This window comes from Brachyhypopomus gauderio, chromosome 11, assembly GCF_052324685.1.
Source record: "Brachyhypopomus gauderio isolate BG-103 chromosome 11, BGAUD_0.2, whole genome shotgun sequence".
In the NCBI taxonomy this organism is placed as follows: Eukaryota; Metazoa; Chordata; class Actinopteri; order Gymnotiformes; family Hypopomidae; genus Brachyhypopomus; species Brachyhypopomus gauderio.
In genome coordinates this window covers 13163459-13179665 of record NC_135221.1, presented here as the reverse complement: position 1 = coordinate 13179665, position 16207 = coordinate 13163459, and the positions used below count along the sequence as shown (strand labels likewise).

General features: G+C 44.9%; 2 protein-coding genes across 4 annotated transcripts; one reads left to right on the top strand and one right to left on the bottom strand.

The window, feature by feature from the left end:
- Positions 1-158: 158 nt before the first annotated feature.
- On the bottom strand, positions 159-2848 carry borcs5 (BLOC-1 related complex subunit 5). Its single transcript, XM_077022111.1, has 5 exons — positions 2489-2848; positions 2210-2278; positions 1499-1642; positions 1081-1238; positions 159-815 (listed from the first exon to the last, which is right to left on the bottom strand). Exons 2-5 carry the CDS (start codon positions 2265-2267, stop codon positions 588-590), a joined length of 588 nt encoding a protein of 195 aa, XP_076878226.1. The 5' UTR covers positions 2268-2278; positions 2489-2848; the 3' UTR covers positions 159-587.
- A 1341-nt stretch (positions 2849-4189) lies between these two features.
- bmal1a (basic helix-loop-helix ARNT like 1a) lies at positions 4190-15880 on the top strand. Of its 3 annotated transcripts, none has more exons than XM_077022100.1 (19): positions 4190-4328; positions 7767-7818; positions 8193-8337; positions 8508-8528; positions 9447-9485; positions 9571-9609; positions 9883-10040; positions 10159-10238; positions 10342-10434; positions 10523-10640; positions 10884-11033; positions 11366-11612; positions 12110-12216; positions 12338-12488; positions 13651-13739; positions 13981-14089; positions 14195-14288; positions 14605-14698; positions 15170-15880. In XM_077022100.1, the coding sequence occupies exons 2-19, from the start codon at positions 7806-7808 to the stop codon at positions 15325-15327; spliced, it is 1905 nt and encodes a 634-aa protein (XP_076878215.1). In that variant the 5' UTR covers positions 4190-4328; positions 7767-7805; the 3' UTR covers positions 15328-15880. The 3 variants fall into 3 exon arrangements, with proteins under 3 accessions (XP_076878215.1, XP_076878214.1, XP_076878213.1); XM_077022099.1 differs by having other exon boundaries at positions 8190-8337; XM_077022098.1 differs by lacking the exon at positions 7767-7818 and having other exon boundaries at positions 4202-4328; positions 8190-8337.
- The last annotated feature ends 327 nt before the right edge of the window (positions 15881-16207 follow it).

Sequence of the window (16207 nt, the reverse complement as noted above, 5' to 3'; positions counted from 1 at the left end):
TTGCTGCCACCTTCTGGATTGGAGTAATATATTACTGAAAGTTGAAATGATCAAAGACGAATCAAATGAATCTTAATTGCAATAGGAAAACACACGTGGTATTAATTCTAGTCTGCACTAAAAGTCAATGCGGTAGGAAATCGCTCATAACAATGAAATCCCAACGAAAAGTGTTTTATTTGTTCAATCATATCCTGGAAACAAAGCAGCAACTCATATTCGCATGTGGATTTCACATAAAAAAGACACTCAAATAAAACATCTAAATGTAATACAGTGTACAAACTGTAAAAAAGCCTCAAACTGCATAAAGGTCTACTTAAAAGATGTCATCTTTATTTACTTATTTACACATGATTCTCATTGGTCTTGGCATCCACACACATTGCAAGTCTCACTTTATCAATGTGTACAATTACGCACCTTTTATAGTCCTTCTATAGCAACTTCCTGTCCCAGGCTCACAGCGCATGCATCATACACACTTCCTGCATGACCTCTGCTGAAAATCCAGGATAAGCATGTCACAGTTCTCTCCATCCCAGGGAAACAGCTGTGAGCCCTGGGGCAGCGTGTCCTGTACGGGTCTACTTGATATCTCCGTCGGGCTTCATGCTGAAGGGCTCCAGGCGCTCGCTCTCGGGCAGCAGGTTGTTGAGCCGCTCCATCAGAGGCACGGTCTGGTCAATGCCCATCTGGATCCGCCGTAGGATCATCGACATCTCGTTCACCTTCTGGATCTGCTCTGCGTATTTGGCGTAGCGCTTCTGCCTGTCCTGCATGATGCTGAACAGCGCCTCCACCGACAGGTCCATCTGCGGGCAGAGCAGATGGAGGCACTGAAATACATACTGGAGATGGAGGCATTTACAACATGTTGAGTGTCAAAAGATGTTCAGCTCTACATGCTTTCCCCAAACCATTTCAGACAGCCAATCAAAGGGTTTATTTATAATTAATTAATAAATGATTCTGTTTGATTGATCCAAACTGGACAGTCAATTTGGGGTTTCAGCATGCACGCAAGCGAACATCACTGGTTGTGTGAAGGGCGATGCAGGAGTTTGATCCTCTGAGCACCTCTTTGATCCTCTTCACCAGAGCGTTCTGGTCGAAGGCCACGGCCTCTGCGCACTGGTGGAGGTGGTCCTGATAGCGCATGCACAGCTGCAGCACCTGCGTGGAGTCCAGCTTCTCCAGAGACACGGTGCTAGGTGACGTCTGTCCACTCAGGACACCTGAGAAGATCAGACCTTCTGTTTCCAGCTATATCACACATGCTCTTTCATTGTGTGAGACAGAGGGATCCCATAAGGATCCAAAGAAATCGAACACTGTGTTCAAATTATGCCATGTAGTGTCAAAGCAAAACCCGACGGATATACATATTTTTCAGTTGTATCTAGAAAGTTACACAAAGGTCAATGATTGATTGGTTGTTTTGCCAGGCCACATAGTTGAGAGCTGAAGCACTGCAGCCAATCAGATGAAGTCTTACCCTTCAGCAGAGGTTGAAACGTGGGGATCTCTTGAAGTTTGATGACATCTGGGTCATTATGGATGTTACGTAATGGATGCGTTCCTTGAGTAACCACCACTATGTCATCCATCTTTGCCCTTTGTTTTGCTGGTGAGGGTACAACTAACACAATAAAAAATAACAATCATAAAAAATTACAAGAGTAAATCATTCAGAATAGTATATCAGTGTATTTTCTGTCAATTAAATTCTGTATTGTACTGTGAAAATTCTAGGTCTCAAATTAGATCCACCAGATTCCACTAAATAAAGTGCAATTCTAGTAAAACCGGACGATAAACATATACACTCACTTTATTCGTTTTTAGGAATTGGTGACTTGTAGGTGTACAGTCAGAGCCAATGGCCCAAATGACAACCCACCCTAAATGTCTTAAAGATGTACAGATTTCTGACCAGTTCCCTGCTGTAGTGACCAAGATGTAAAAACTCTTGCAAGATATGGATGCAGAGGGAGGCTGTCAAATGGTGCATAGCAACAGGACTAAATCTGTAATTGTACATCTATATAATCTCTCTGTAAGAAATGACATAATGAAGTGGCCCGAGTGCAAAATGAGTAAGTGTATAAATTCGGATCTTATGTACAAATAGTGGTTGATTACACGCAAAAATTGGGAAGCCGTAAGGTAAATCCTAATGAACTTTGACCTTGTGTAACAAACGTACCTGAGGAACTGTAGTCGGAGTGTTTGTGCTCGGCATCGCCACTTTGTTCCGCACCCATGATGTAGTTTCCTGTGAAACAACCGAGATCCGACACACAGTCGCTTTATTATTCTTGATCCTCAGCTATAAACAGGCTGTGCACGTTTGAAAACCCGTGATATCGAAAACTGAAGCAATAAAGGCTCTACCAACTGTTCATCTAACTATAATGTACACTGCGTTTCTTTGGGGTGATTTAACAGCACAATCCGAAAGGTTGTGGTAACAATAACGACTCACCGTGATGCTCTTTAATTGTAGATAGACGTGCCAATGTAAATCACCAGCGCGAAGGTTTTCTGACCACTTTGCTAACCCAGCTACCCAAACGTCAACAAGACGCCGACCTGCTTCTCTCTGCTGAACGACTTCGTTACATTCGTTTCTCTTTTGTCATTTCGGCGACATTGTTAGTCTAGTTCCCTTCACCGGAGTTGGGCTGCAACCACAAATCAACGTCCGTGCGACCTCAAAGGTGTAAGACTGCGAGGAACTGGTGCAACTTTAGAGAGTAGAGACGTCAGCTAGTCCGCCTCACAGCTTGGATTAGCAGAGACGCAGAATGATGACCAAACCGCTTGATGTATGACGTAAACCACCCCCCCCTCGAAAAATACACAAATAACATACAATTAAAATGTGTTACATTTCTTATTGCTGGTAAATTTCTATTGCAGGTAAATGAATAAATGCGTACATTCATAAATAATCTCCCTAGCACGAACGGCCACATTCGAAGACAAATCTAGTGTCATGAGTTCAGAATGCTACATTCAAATATGACAGATATGCAGTTATGAAGGCATTTGTCAGGAAGGTAAAATTACATTTTAAATATAATTATTTAGGTTTTGCTATGCATAAAGCAATACGCAATGACGGCAGTGGTAGAGCTAATAAGGAGATGTATTCGTTAAAGTAAAGAGGTATGTACAATGTTTTTCTACAAACATTTTAGTGAGCCCACATGGATGCGTGTTGTCAAAAATCACACGCTCTACTCTTCCTGTTTCAGAGATATGATGCCACAATCTGATTTTATTATATTCAGCCATTAATTGCCTGTCATATCTGTCTGCCATCCGGAAGAAACAAAAACACACTTAAATTCTATGTGCAAATGACCATCTTACACCACACTACATAAATGTTAGGTTTTATAATATCATTTTCAACTTTACGTGTGATTAATAATTCCTGTTATTGACAAACACGCTTTTAATTTCATTTTTTCTCTTTCATGGTTGCTTTTCATTTCTGTATTGTGTCGATAAGGTCCGTAATTCGCTCTAAATATTTTAAGTAAAGAGGTATGTACAATGTTTTTCTACAAACATTTTAGTGAGCCCACATGGATGCGTGTTGTCAAAAATCACACGCTCTACTCTTCCTGTTTCAGAGATATGATGCCACAATCTGATTTTATTATATTCAGCCATTAATTGCCTGTCATATCTGTCTGCCATCCGGAAGAAACAAAAACACACTTAAATTCTATGTGCAAATGACCATCTTACACCACACTACATAAATGTTAGGTTTTATAATATCATTTTCAACTTTACGTGTGATTAATAATTCCTGTTATTGACAAACACGCTTTTAATTTCATTTTTTCTCTTTCATGGTTGCTTTTCATTTCTGTATTGTGTCGATAAGGTCCGTAATTCGCTCTAAATATTTTAAACATGTAATACAAAAGTGATCGCAACAACTATTCTGAAATATTAATATGAGCTATAATGTAACACCGTGTAATTACATTTCTACACTGTAAAAACACCCATACCATGTTGGAACCGTCGGCCATGTCTCTAAATCGTGATGACCAGTGTGACCTCTGATTGGCTAATACATGTGTCAATTTCCCAGTTGTGGTTCGTAAACTCCTTCTTGATTGGTCGAAGAAACTGCATAGCTCATTCCAGCGACGTAATTGGTGGAAAATGTAGGTTAGTGGCCCGACAGTCACACGAAAAGAAGAAAAGTAGGTCACAGACTGATTCCGTTTATGTCATAGTTCCTCATCCACGAACCGTCAAGCGAGCAGAATTAAGTGTAATGCTGTTTTATTTCTCTGGTAAGTAACTTGTGTTTATATGTAATCATTATCTCACGTTGATATGTAGTGTTGCCGGGTCTTGTCGTTTGGCCTGTGTTTTTTCCCGCATGGTATCTCTAGGTATTGATTTTTGGGAGGAGGGGCGTTAGGGACATTTCTCTGGCAAGCGTTACCTAAGGAGAACAACCCTACAAAAATGTGACCGCTTCCTTGTCTTGCATTTTGTTAAAATATTTGGATAAAATATTGGCAAAAATGATTTTATGGTCGAATCATAATGTGGCGCACCTTCCGCGCAACACACGAAACTGATGGAGGGTTCTGGTGTAAATCAAGCCGGGTTAATGGACTGACTGGTGACCGCACCGTGACTACATGTATGACCGGGTCCACCCAACGTAGGAAATACAACATTTTATAACGGCTTATATTTCACTGGGGTCAAAACCACATAAGTAACGTTAGCTAACTTGTATTCGTGTCCTGTCAATTCGTGTGTGTGTGTGTGTGTGTGTGTGTGTGTGTGTGTGTGTGAGAGAGAGAGAGAGAGACGTGTCCCGGTCCGGTCCAGTGGGGACACGCTGTCCTAAGCAGCGCGCGTCACCGTGGTTGTCCCGCCCTCGGGCTGCGCTCTTCACGCGGGTTCGGTGCACTTACAGACGGACCCGTGTTGGCACGCTTATGTAAACATAAATAAATAAAGAAACTTTTTGTTGTAGTTTCGTGATGAATTTTAGTATACGCTTATTAATAGTTCATGTAAAAAAGGAGTGACGTATCGGTTTCAGTCGTGAATGGGCAGTTCTTATTAAACAGCCCTTCTTGAGTATCCTAAATGTTGGACTAGTTAAAGAGCCCACCCCTCCACGCTGTTAATACTGTCGTCGCCTATGCGTTGAACTTCCTCAGACTGTTCTCAGGGTGTGAACACATTCTCTGATGACTTGTTTTATAAGGTTGTCTCCCTACCACTGATTCATCCCTGCTCCTGTTTCCTTTACACGACATAAGCTCAACACTCCCAGCTACTTCAGAAGGAATGCTGTACTTGTACTCACTGGTCACTTTAGGTACACCTGTTTTTATAGGCGTGCTCTATGCGTGTAAGTGTGGCATGCAGAGTTTGTCATCTTCCACTCCATCCATATTGTCACTGGTCAGTTTCTAATGACAGAACTGCTGTGGACTGAATCTAATTCGCATGGTGGGCAATTCTCCACACAGCATTTACAGTGATAATATGCACCGTGGTTGTGGGTGTTTGGCTAGTTTAGGATTGTCAGACACGTTTGAACGTGTCAGTGGCACTGCTGCCTTTAGAGCAGTCTCCCACTCAGAATGATCCAGCCTGTAGTACTGCATTGGTAAGAAACAGACCATTGATGAAAGCCTAGAGGATGGCTTGTGTACAATGTGAATGACAACAAATGGGCTACAGAGTCTAACTCTGCGACTTGGTGTACCTGGAAATGTTTCTGTAAAAGTGAACCGCTGTACCTGCAACAGTGTCGGCTTGTGTTTTCTTGTTTTTAAAAGAACTGGCAGACAGAATTTAATTAATAAGTCCATGAACTGTGAAGGTTGAAAAGATTTCAGTGGGAAACAAACACACTCTGCATTCTTATTGTTTGGGCTTGTGGTAGTCCGTGGATCTTGGCGTAAAACTGATATTTTCAGTAGGTGGTTATCTTGTGCATTCGTTTCAGGATGCCAGGGAATCCTTCAGACTTTTTCCCCATCCACAATATAATTGCTTTACCAGCAATTTTGGGGTGACCTAGTTTTAGTGTCCTTTCTCCTACTTTCTGTGTCTGTTTACTTTTTCTCACACTTGAATATATAAAAGTAGTCCAAGTGTCAAAGTGGATTAAGACTAGGCCTATATTTAGAGTGTGACAATTCAGGCTATTTAGATAACATGTCAATTGAAATAGGCAGCTAATATTCATAAATCACACCTAATATGGTTTGTGGAAAACTGCTGACATTTAACTTTGAAAACCAGGCTTATAGTGGCCACGTGTACCGATTTAAATATGGAGATGTATGGAAGTGCTGGGACTTGTGTCGCATGTGGTTGAGCTCATGCTTTAGGTACCGTATATGAAGTCTTTACCCAGCATTTTTGCCACGGTTTGTTTTGGTGCTATGAGATAGTGGCACTTTCTTCCGCTTATCTAAATGTGTCCTAGATTACACGCTTTCCAGGAAATGTGCTGGCAGCCAAAGAGCTTTGCTGATGAACTGACCTCTGTGTGTCCAGCCAGATCCATTCAGAGTGTCTGTAGGAGAGGCCTGGTGCTACGCTCACATGCTCCCCCACACACACCGCAACATTCAGGCCATCCAAACCGTGGGCAAACGTTTGGAGTCGGTCATTAAAAATGTAGTATGTCCAGTTCACATAGTGGTGTAAGCAAGAAGAAGAATGCTTGGAGCATTGTCTGGAACACCAGAACAGGTTTATTTTTGTTTACATGAATAAAAATCCTTTATTGATAAAAGATATTTTACATTTATGATACAAATAAACTTGACAAATGAACATTTGTGTAAGAAAACAGGCTATGTGCTTTGGTTTTGGTAAATTTAAAGATTGTTTGCTTAATATCTTTAAGCAGTGAACTTTAAGCTACAGTTTAATGGAATTTAGGATCTGGTTTATCCTTCAACACCAAAGTGCTCTACACTGAAACATCCTATTGCTGTGTCTCCTGGAGGGTCAGTGCTGATGGAGGATCAGCCTTTGTGACCAACTTGATCACATTAAACAGCTGAATAATCTGGTCCTGGGTCAGTTTGCAGGTACTTTGTGACTGACCAGTCCTCATTCTAATGTGGCCATATGTTCATATGGACAGAGGCCCACAAGCCAAACACAGAGGCTGTCCACCTTGTCCACCTGACATTGCTGTTTGACTTGGTGGACACTGCCACGTTTGAGGGACAGAATCAGCAGTCCTGAGTGCAGAGACTGTAGGCCTACACAGCATGTTTCTTTGTTGTAAAACTGTCCATTCAAATGAGTCCCTGAGCTTCATGACCAACCCCACATGCATTTGTAAACATTCACACTATCCAACAAATGTATAAAATAAAATAGAACCACTCCATTAACCATGTCTCAACAGATGAGCACTGTCTTTTGAATTTATTGCAAGGAATATCACAGCCTCAATAGGTTGCAGTGTAGTTGTTATAAGCCTGTTGTCATTCCTGGCTAGGGGTGTGACTACCATGCAGACTACCTCTATATTGACAACTGCCTTTGGGCAATAGATGAAAATTGAATTAAGATGAACAAGGAAAAGCCCACAAGGTCCATGTGGGTGGCTACTCAGCTAGCATGCACACAGGGGCCCTCCTGAGAGTCACGCTCCCTCCAGCTACCCATGATGCTTTGCTGGTTGTAAGCATTGTCACTCTCTCAAGAGCTCCCTCTCCGTCTGATTCCAGGACATTGCTGCTGTATGTGTGTTGAAAACAGCTGTCTGGATGAATCTGTGTGGTGAGTGTGTCGAGCTCACATTACACTCAGGAATCAGGATGCTATTGTGTTCTCACTGCAGTGAGGTCACAGCTCCCTGGTCAAATTGTTGATTGCCTCTATTTTGAAATGTAATATCGGATACACCTAAATTATTGCTGTGCTTATTATCAGGAATGAAAAATATTTTTTTTGTTGTGTTTTTAACATTTAGTATTTACACAATGAACTTGTCCTTAGCAAATCAATCTGAAGCAGTGTGGTGCAGACAAATGCCCTCATCCTGGAGTGACACTCCTGAACAAAATAACCTGTACATACATTTAGTGTGTATGCATTCGCCTGTATAACTAAAGGGCTGGTTTTATATGAATGTGACTGTCTGTCCCCAGAAGATCTAATGGCAGACCAAAGAATGGACATCTCCTCCACCATGAACGAGTTCATGTCTCCCAGTTCCAGAGACCTGATCAGTAGCTCTGTGGGCACACCAGGCCTGGACTACACACGCAAGAGGAAGGGGAGCACCACAGAGTACCAGTGAGTGCGCGCAAGCACCACCCACAAGCACCACCCACAAGCACCACCCACAAGCACCTGCTCTGCCAGTAATGGCCACTAGCACACGTATGCATCACTGATGCACAGTTCTCATTGTGTCACATTTTTTGTAACCCTATCTTATTTTGTTTTAACCCCATCTTTTCCAGGATTGATGGATTTTCCTTTGAGTGAGTATAAATATTTCTCATTATCTCCTCTTTTGTTTTCCCATACAGTCATGGGCATGTATTTATCCAATGTTTAAGATAAAGAGTGCTGATCTGGGATCAGGTGTTGCCTTTTAAATTGCTGCTGAATGTGGACAGAGGGAACCTAGCTTTAGAACATGACTGTTGTGTTGTAATCTGAGACTAAATCTAGACAGGTACTCGGTGTGTCTCTCTCTCTCTCTCTCTCTCTCTCTCTCTCTCTCTCTCTCTCTCTCTCTCTCTCTCTCTCTCTCTCTCTCTCTCTCTCTCTTCACTGCTCCCCACACAGTGTGTGTGCACACACACAGCTGAATTTGGTTCTTTAGCATCTTTAAGCACTGTGAAAATGACATCATGTCATACAAACACAACCATGTTGCATATTTCACAAACTCAGAACAGCTTCTGTACACCAAAAGTCCATAATGAATAAATGGAGTTAACCGGGCTCAAATCACACGGTAATACATTGAGTATCGTATGAATTACTCGGCTAATTCAACAAGACGATCAATGAGTGAGTGGGACGCATGCTAGTGCCTTCCTCAGTTGACATTAACTAACAACAAACGGGCTCAGATGAGAGTTGCACAAACGCAGTAGTTCATCCATGGCCAAATAAACGCTTGTAAATCAGGGCTCCAGACACACCTTCACACGCACGGTCTGCGTTAAAACGCTTCCTTTCCCCATGTGCAAACTACAGTAGCACACAGAGATGGTGACAATATTATATGTCAGCATTTACACAGTCATAAATTCACACATTTGCATACAATTAGCAAATATTGTATTAAGTTATGCATGCGTAGCCCAAGCCATACCAATGTCAAAACGGTTCAAATACGTCATGCATCCGCCATTCCTGGTCATTTTTATACATCTTTACTTTCACAGTGACAGTATGGACACAGATAAGGAAAAACAACTCGGAAGGTAAATTGCCAAACACTCGTCCCTTTAATTTCACATTCATTTTTCGGATGAACATTTTTCGGCTGACACAAACCCGTTCTTCTAGTTCCACAGACGACCAGCAAGGCCGGGTGAAAAACGCCAGGTGAGCCCATGGGACACCCGTGCGCAGAGAGCACATGCCTCTCCTCATTGCACAGACGCACAAATGCCTGCAGGACCAGGAAGCTCTTCTGCACCGCCTCCTTCCTGCCAGGCAGTCGCCTTGAGCCCTCACCTCTCACTTACTTCGTATCCCTGGGGAGGAGGTGGTGGTGGTGGTTTGGTTCGTCGTCTGTCTGTCTCCGTCATTTTGCGTGTTTGTTTTCGAAGTCATGAGCAAGTGCGGCCCCCCGAGCGACTGTGCGCTGTGTTCCAGGGAGGCCCACAGTCAGATTGAGAAGAGGCGCAGGGACAAGATGAACAGCTTCATCGACGAGCTGGCGTCGCTGGTGCCCACCTGCAACGCCATGTCCCGCAAGCTGGACAAGCTGACGGTCCTGCGCATGGCCGTGCAGCACATGAAGACGCTCCGAGGTGGGTGGACGTCCTGCCGTGCCCTCCGACCTCTGGAAGGCAGCCGGCTCCACATTCTTGCCCTCTTTGCCTGTCGTCGTTTTCGCATTTGTTGAAGTGCTTTCTCCGTTCTTCATAGGGGCAACGAATCCGTACACGGAAGCCAACTATAAACCAGCATTCTTATCAGATGATGAGCTGAAGCATTTGATATTGAGGGTAGGTTTGCTGCTGTGTTTGGGCTGGGGCGTAGCTGTTGTGTACAGGATGCATGATTAACCCTGGCGTCACCCCCTGTGTAACCACATCCCCCCCCACACAGGCTGCCGATGGCTTCCTCTTTGTTGTGGGCTGTGATCGTGGCAAAATTCTCTTCGTGTCAGAATCGGTTTATAAAATTCTCAACTACAGTCAGGTGTGTTTTTAACGAGCTTCTACGTCTGTGTCGTACACACGTTTTATTACTGTTCGGCAACATTACGTGATCTTTGTTTGTTTGTTAGAACGACCTGATAGGCCAGAGTCTCTTTGACTACCTGCATCCCAAGGACATCGCCAAAGTGAAGGAGCAACTGTCATCATCCGATACAGCGCCACGGGAACGGCTCATCGATGCCAAAAGTATGGGCATATCTCATATTCCACCACGTCGTAAGACACAGAGTAAAGTGAGATGGGGTAAAGTGAGACGCAGAACGTTTAGCGACTGCTGTGAGGGCTGCTGGGAACTGATCAGCAGTTCCCCTTCATCTTACACCAAGGCCAACATTATAAAACCTTAGTTCAGAGAAGAAATTAAAAGTTTGGGCTGATAAATAATGTGTGCGCCCTCTTTCTTACACACTCTCTCACACACACACACAGCTGGTCTACCGGTGAAGACGGACATCACTCCAGGGCCCTCCAGGCTGTGTTCGGGAGCCCGCCGCTCCTTCTTCTGCAGGATGAAGTGTAACCGGCCCTCGGTCAAACTGGAGGACAAGGACTTCCCCTCCACCTGCTCCAAGAAGAAAGGTAGCCCTGCTCTCCTTAGAAGGACTGGGATGAGGGAGGGGCCAGGGGAGAGGCCAGGGCGGGAGCCGACCAGGCAGCCGCGCATAAGTCCGGCTGACAGCTCAACCACGCAGCTGCCACGTTTCAGTGCAAAACGTGTGAAAGAGTGAAAAGTGAGAGTCACAAATAAATGCATGTGTGTATGTTCCTGTCCAAGCATCTTTGGACAGATGGACACTCATGTCGACCTGACGGCAGGGCGTGTGTGCTCCAACCGTGCATATATATAGTGCATATATATTTTTTATTACTTTTTTAAATATATAACCTCACGCTCTTCTCCTCCCGTGCAGCCGACCGCAAGTGCTTCTGCACCATCCACAGCACGGGCTACCTGAAGAGCTGGCCCCCCACCAAGATGGGCCTGGACGAGGACGGCGAGCCCGACAACGAGGGCTGCAACCTCAGCTGCCTGGTGGCCATCGGACGCCTGCACCCCCACATCGCGGCCCAGCCCCTGAACGGCGACATCCGCGTCAAGCCCACCGAGTACGTCTCCCGCCACGCCATCGACGGCAAGTTTGTCTTCGTGGACCAGAGGTGAGGGCTCTTTCCCTGTGGTGCAGCTGTACCACCTAAAAACAGATGTTAGTAATGCTAATCACCAGAGTTGTATAATCCAGGTTCAGAAAGTAAAAGTCCTCACCAGGATTTTGCTCAAGCTTGCTAGATTTCTAATTAGTGCAATCCAGGTAAAATTAGTGGAATCAACACAATCCAGGAAGCCTGAGCAAAATCCTGGTGAGGACTTTTACTTTCTGAACCTGGATTCTACAACTCTCCTAATCACTGACTTGTCCAACATACTGCCATGATGAGTACATGGTCTCCATTGGGAAGACCTCTTAAGTGTGTGGTACAGGTTTTTTTTTTTGGCACTTGCTTACGGTTCATCACTCTAGAAGCTACCACATAATTTTTACTAGGATTATACCAGTAGGCTGCACACTTCTCACTCCTTGAAGATGTATTGCTTCCTGTTGGTATTAAATAATTAATGTAGATATGAATGAATGTGTATGAATGCTTCTTTTCAGAGCTACTGCCATTCTAGGATATTTACCCCAGGAGCTACTGGGAACTTCCTTCTACGAGTATTTCCATCAGGATGACATCAGTCATCTCGCGGAGTGCCACAGGCAAGGTGTGTGTGCTGTTCAGATAATGAATCATTCATCTGCTGTCAGGTTTGTTCCCTAAAATGAGGCATTGCCTTAGGCTGCCAAAGCAGGACGTCAAAGTAAACACGCTTGTGTTGCTCCTAGTTCTACAGATGAGGGAAAAGATTAACACAAACTGCTACAAGTTTAAGATCAAAGACGGTTCCTTCATCACTCTGCGAAGCCGATGGTTCAGCTTCATGAACCCCTGGACCAAAGAGGTGGAGTACATCGTCTCCACCAACACGGTGGTGTCGTAAGTACCTTCTGTTTACGTCCTTCCGCAGTGACCCCAACGTTTCGCATGCCCTTTCACACGCAGCACTGACCCACACACTGGACGGGGTGGCAGTATGCTGTATGTGTGTGGTGGTTCTCTCCCTGCTGTTCTCTGTGCTGTGTGTGATTTGTGGTTCTCTCCCTGCTGTTCTCTGTCCTGTGTGTGATTGGTGGTTCTCTCCCTGCTGTTCTCTGTGCTGTGTGTGATTGGTGGTTCTCTCCCTGCTGTTCTCTGTGCTGTGTGTGATTGGTGGTTCTCTCCCTGCTGTTCTCTGTGCTGTGTGTGATTGGTGGTTCTCTCCCTGCTGTTCTCTGTACTGTGTGTGATTGGTGGTTCTCTCCCTGCTGTTCTCTGTCCTGTGTGTGATTGGTGGTTCTCTCCCTGCTGTTCTCTGTGCTGTATGTGTGTGGTGGTTCTCTCCCTGCTGTTCTCTGTGCTGTGTGTGATTGGTGGTTCTCTCCCTGCTGTTCTCTGTGCTGTGTGTGATTGGTGGTTCTCTCCCTGCTGTTCTCTGTGCTGTGTGTGATTGGTGGTTCTCTCCCTGCTGTTCTCTGTACTGTGTGTGATTGGTGGTTCTCTCCCTGCTGTTCTCTGTCCTGTGTGTGATTGGTGGTTCTCTCCCTGCTGTTCTCTGTGCTGTGTGTAATTTGTGGTTCTCTCCCTGCTGTTCTCTGTGCTGTGTGATTGGTGGTTCTCTCCCTGCTGTTCTCTGTGCTGTGTGATTGGTGGTTTTCTGTACTGTGTGTGATTTTGTGGTTCTCTCCCTGCTGTTCTCTGTGCTGTGTGTGATTGGTGGTTCTCTCCCTGCTGTTCTCTGTGCTGTGTGTGATTGGTGGTTCTCTCCCTGCTGTTCTCTGTGCTGTGTGTGTGATTGGTGGTTCTCTCCCTGCTGTTCTCTGTGCTGTATGTGTGTGGTGGTTCTCTCCCTGCTGTTCTCTGTGCTGTGTGTGATTGGTGGTTCTCTCCCTGCTGTTCTCTGTGCTGTGTGTGATTGGTGGTTCTCTCCCTGCTGTTCTCTGTGCTGTATGTGTGTGGTGGTTCTCTCCCTGCTGTTCTCTGTGCTGTGTGTGATTGGTGGTTCTCTCCCTGCTGTTCTTTGTGCTGTGTGTGATTGGTGGTTCTCTCTCTGCTGTTCCAGAGGCGGTATGCTGGAAGGAGGCGACCCCGGCTACCCGCAGTCAGCCGTCTCCCCGCAGAACATGGACAGTGTGCTCACGTCTGGAGACGGTCAGTTCTCTTTTTGCAGCAAGACGGGGGTGACAGCTGGGGGCTTACAACTCTGGTCTTTACTCTTGTGGCTACTGGTTTTTCCAAAAAAAGAGGAGGTTGAACAGTTTGTAGCCTTAACACGTGTGGGATTGTGTCATCCTGTAAAGAGCACAAACAGTGGAGTTGGCAGGGAAAAGCCATTTCGGCTGCGTAGATGAGCAATGTTCGTTGAAGTGAGGAAGTGTGTGTGTGTGTGCAGGTGGAGGAAAGCGTGCCCTCCAGACAGTCCCGGGCATCCCTGGCGGGACACGAGCTGGAGCAGGCAAAATCGGCCGCATGATCGCTGAGGAGGTGATGGAGATCCAGAGGTGAACACACACATGCACACACTCTCTCTCTCTCTCACACACACACACACGTTTTGTCCTCCGATTCTCTTTTTCCTGTCCTCTGACCCTCTTGTTGTTCTTCAGGATCCGGGGCTCCTCCCCCTCCAGCTGTGGTTCCAGCCCCCTCAACATCACAAGTACTCCCCCACCAGACACCTGCTCTCCAGGGGGCAAGAAAGTAATGGAACATCCATATCTCTCCTGTCTTTTTCTCTCTGTCTGTTTCTGTCTCTCTCTAATGTTTTGATCTCATCACACCATGTTGATCTGTTTTCTCTCAGCTAATAAACTTGATAAACTCCTACACGAATTAGTAACATTAGTGAAAATTATCAGCTTCCAGGTTTCCTTCCTTTTAAAATGTGCTGTTGACTTGTAACTGAATTGTGGAGCAGATGTTCCTGTCTTCAGTTTACACATTGTTAATTAAAGCAATGAGATATTTCTAATGAGATATTTCTAATGAGATATTTCTAATGCTGTTTCCTTTGTAGATTCAAAATGGAATTACTGCAGACTTGTCGTCCACTGTAATCGTGCCTGGACCAGACTCCGTAGGATACCCGTACTCCAACAACTCCATAATGAGTACGTTTTTAACTGTGTTAAATGAGTACCATAACTGTGGCATATGACCGTATGTTAAGAACTTGGTAGCAGAGTATTCTTCATCTGCACAGCAGCGTTTTTTTGTTAAACATTCAGGACTAGGAAAAAAGGATTTTGTTACAAAACTAAGCACAATAATTAGGAGGTATTTAGGATTGTGTTTTGTGTGCTCATCTGTTGACCTGCTCTGGCAGAGCGATGCAGTCTAATATTATTGGACTCTGAGAGAATATAAAGCTGTGACTGATACTGTATACCAGGGCATGAGAATTCTAAGGCTGCCCAGCCCCGTCTGCCCAGTGTCGCTGCAGCATTCTGCTGTATTTTTGTGCTTCACCACTTTTTCTAGTAGATAGAAAACATACATGTTGTCATGTGAAATTTGTGTCCGAACTCCAGGGCTCCTGGACATTTACTTTGGTCTATTAGTAAGTCTTTGCTTTGCCGTAGGCGATAACTCCCATCTAAGCATCGACATCATGGACGAGCCCGGCTCCAGCAGCCCCAGCAACGACGAGGCCGCCATGGCCGTCATCATGAGCCTCCTGGAGGCCGACGCGGGCCTGGGCGGACCCGTGGACTTCAGCGACCTGCCCTGGCCCTTGTGAAACCAGCACAGCACCATTCAGCTGACTCACGGTGCTGCCCCAAACCCCACCCACCTGGGGGTTCAATGCTCCAAACCCCAGCCAGCTGGAGTTCGTGCCCACCCCCTGACCCCCAAACGCTGGCCTCTTCACTTCAGTCTCTCTACAGGGAAGGATGGAGCAGGAATCACACTATAGCACCAGAGCAGTGGAGTGCAGAGACAAACAGCTCCACCTCTGTCTAAATATAGACCCTCCCACTCACACACACACGGTTCAGCTCCACACCGTCCTCCTCCGTTTCAGCACTTATCCAGCACGCACATCTCTGTATATACTGCACTTGTCAGTATGGTACCTGGTTCTCATACAAAAAAAGATATGTATACTTTTTCTTTTTTTGTGGTCTTGATGTTTTTACACTACAAATGTTATAAATGTTTAAATATTACATATGCAGATTGTAACAAATACTGTAATTCTATTATGTAATAATTCTTTATGCAAAAATATATATGGTAAAGATGTATTGTAACAACAGTGAATATTTTTAAAATAAAATAAAAAAAACTTATCAGGAGTGTTCTGCATCTCAGATTAGGCTCACCAAATGTAGCCAAGCGATTATAATCTTCTTCAGGGTTGGAAGTTGATGGGGAGCACACTGATTTTGTGAGATGCTCAATAGGTGAGGCTGTACTGCTGTGGGCTGAGTCACAGTGTGACGTTAAGTGGCGTGTTCACTCCATTTCTTTTGCTGACATCGCTCTCCTCCGCTCTCCATTGGTCCAAAGCCATGATATTTTTGTTCTATGTTGCCATCCAGTGGCAGAATCTTAGAAAAAATAATTAATTCATTGCAGCAGAGATGGGGGGAGGGGGGTGTAGTGTGAACTCCTGT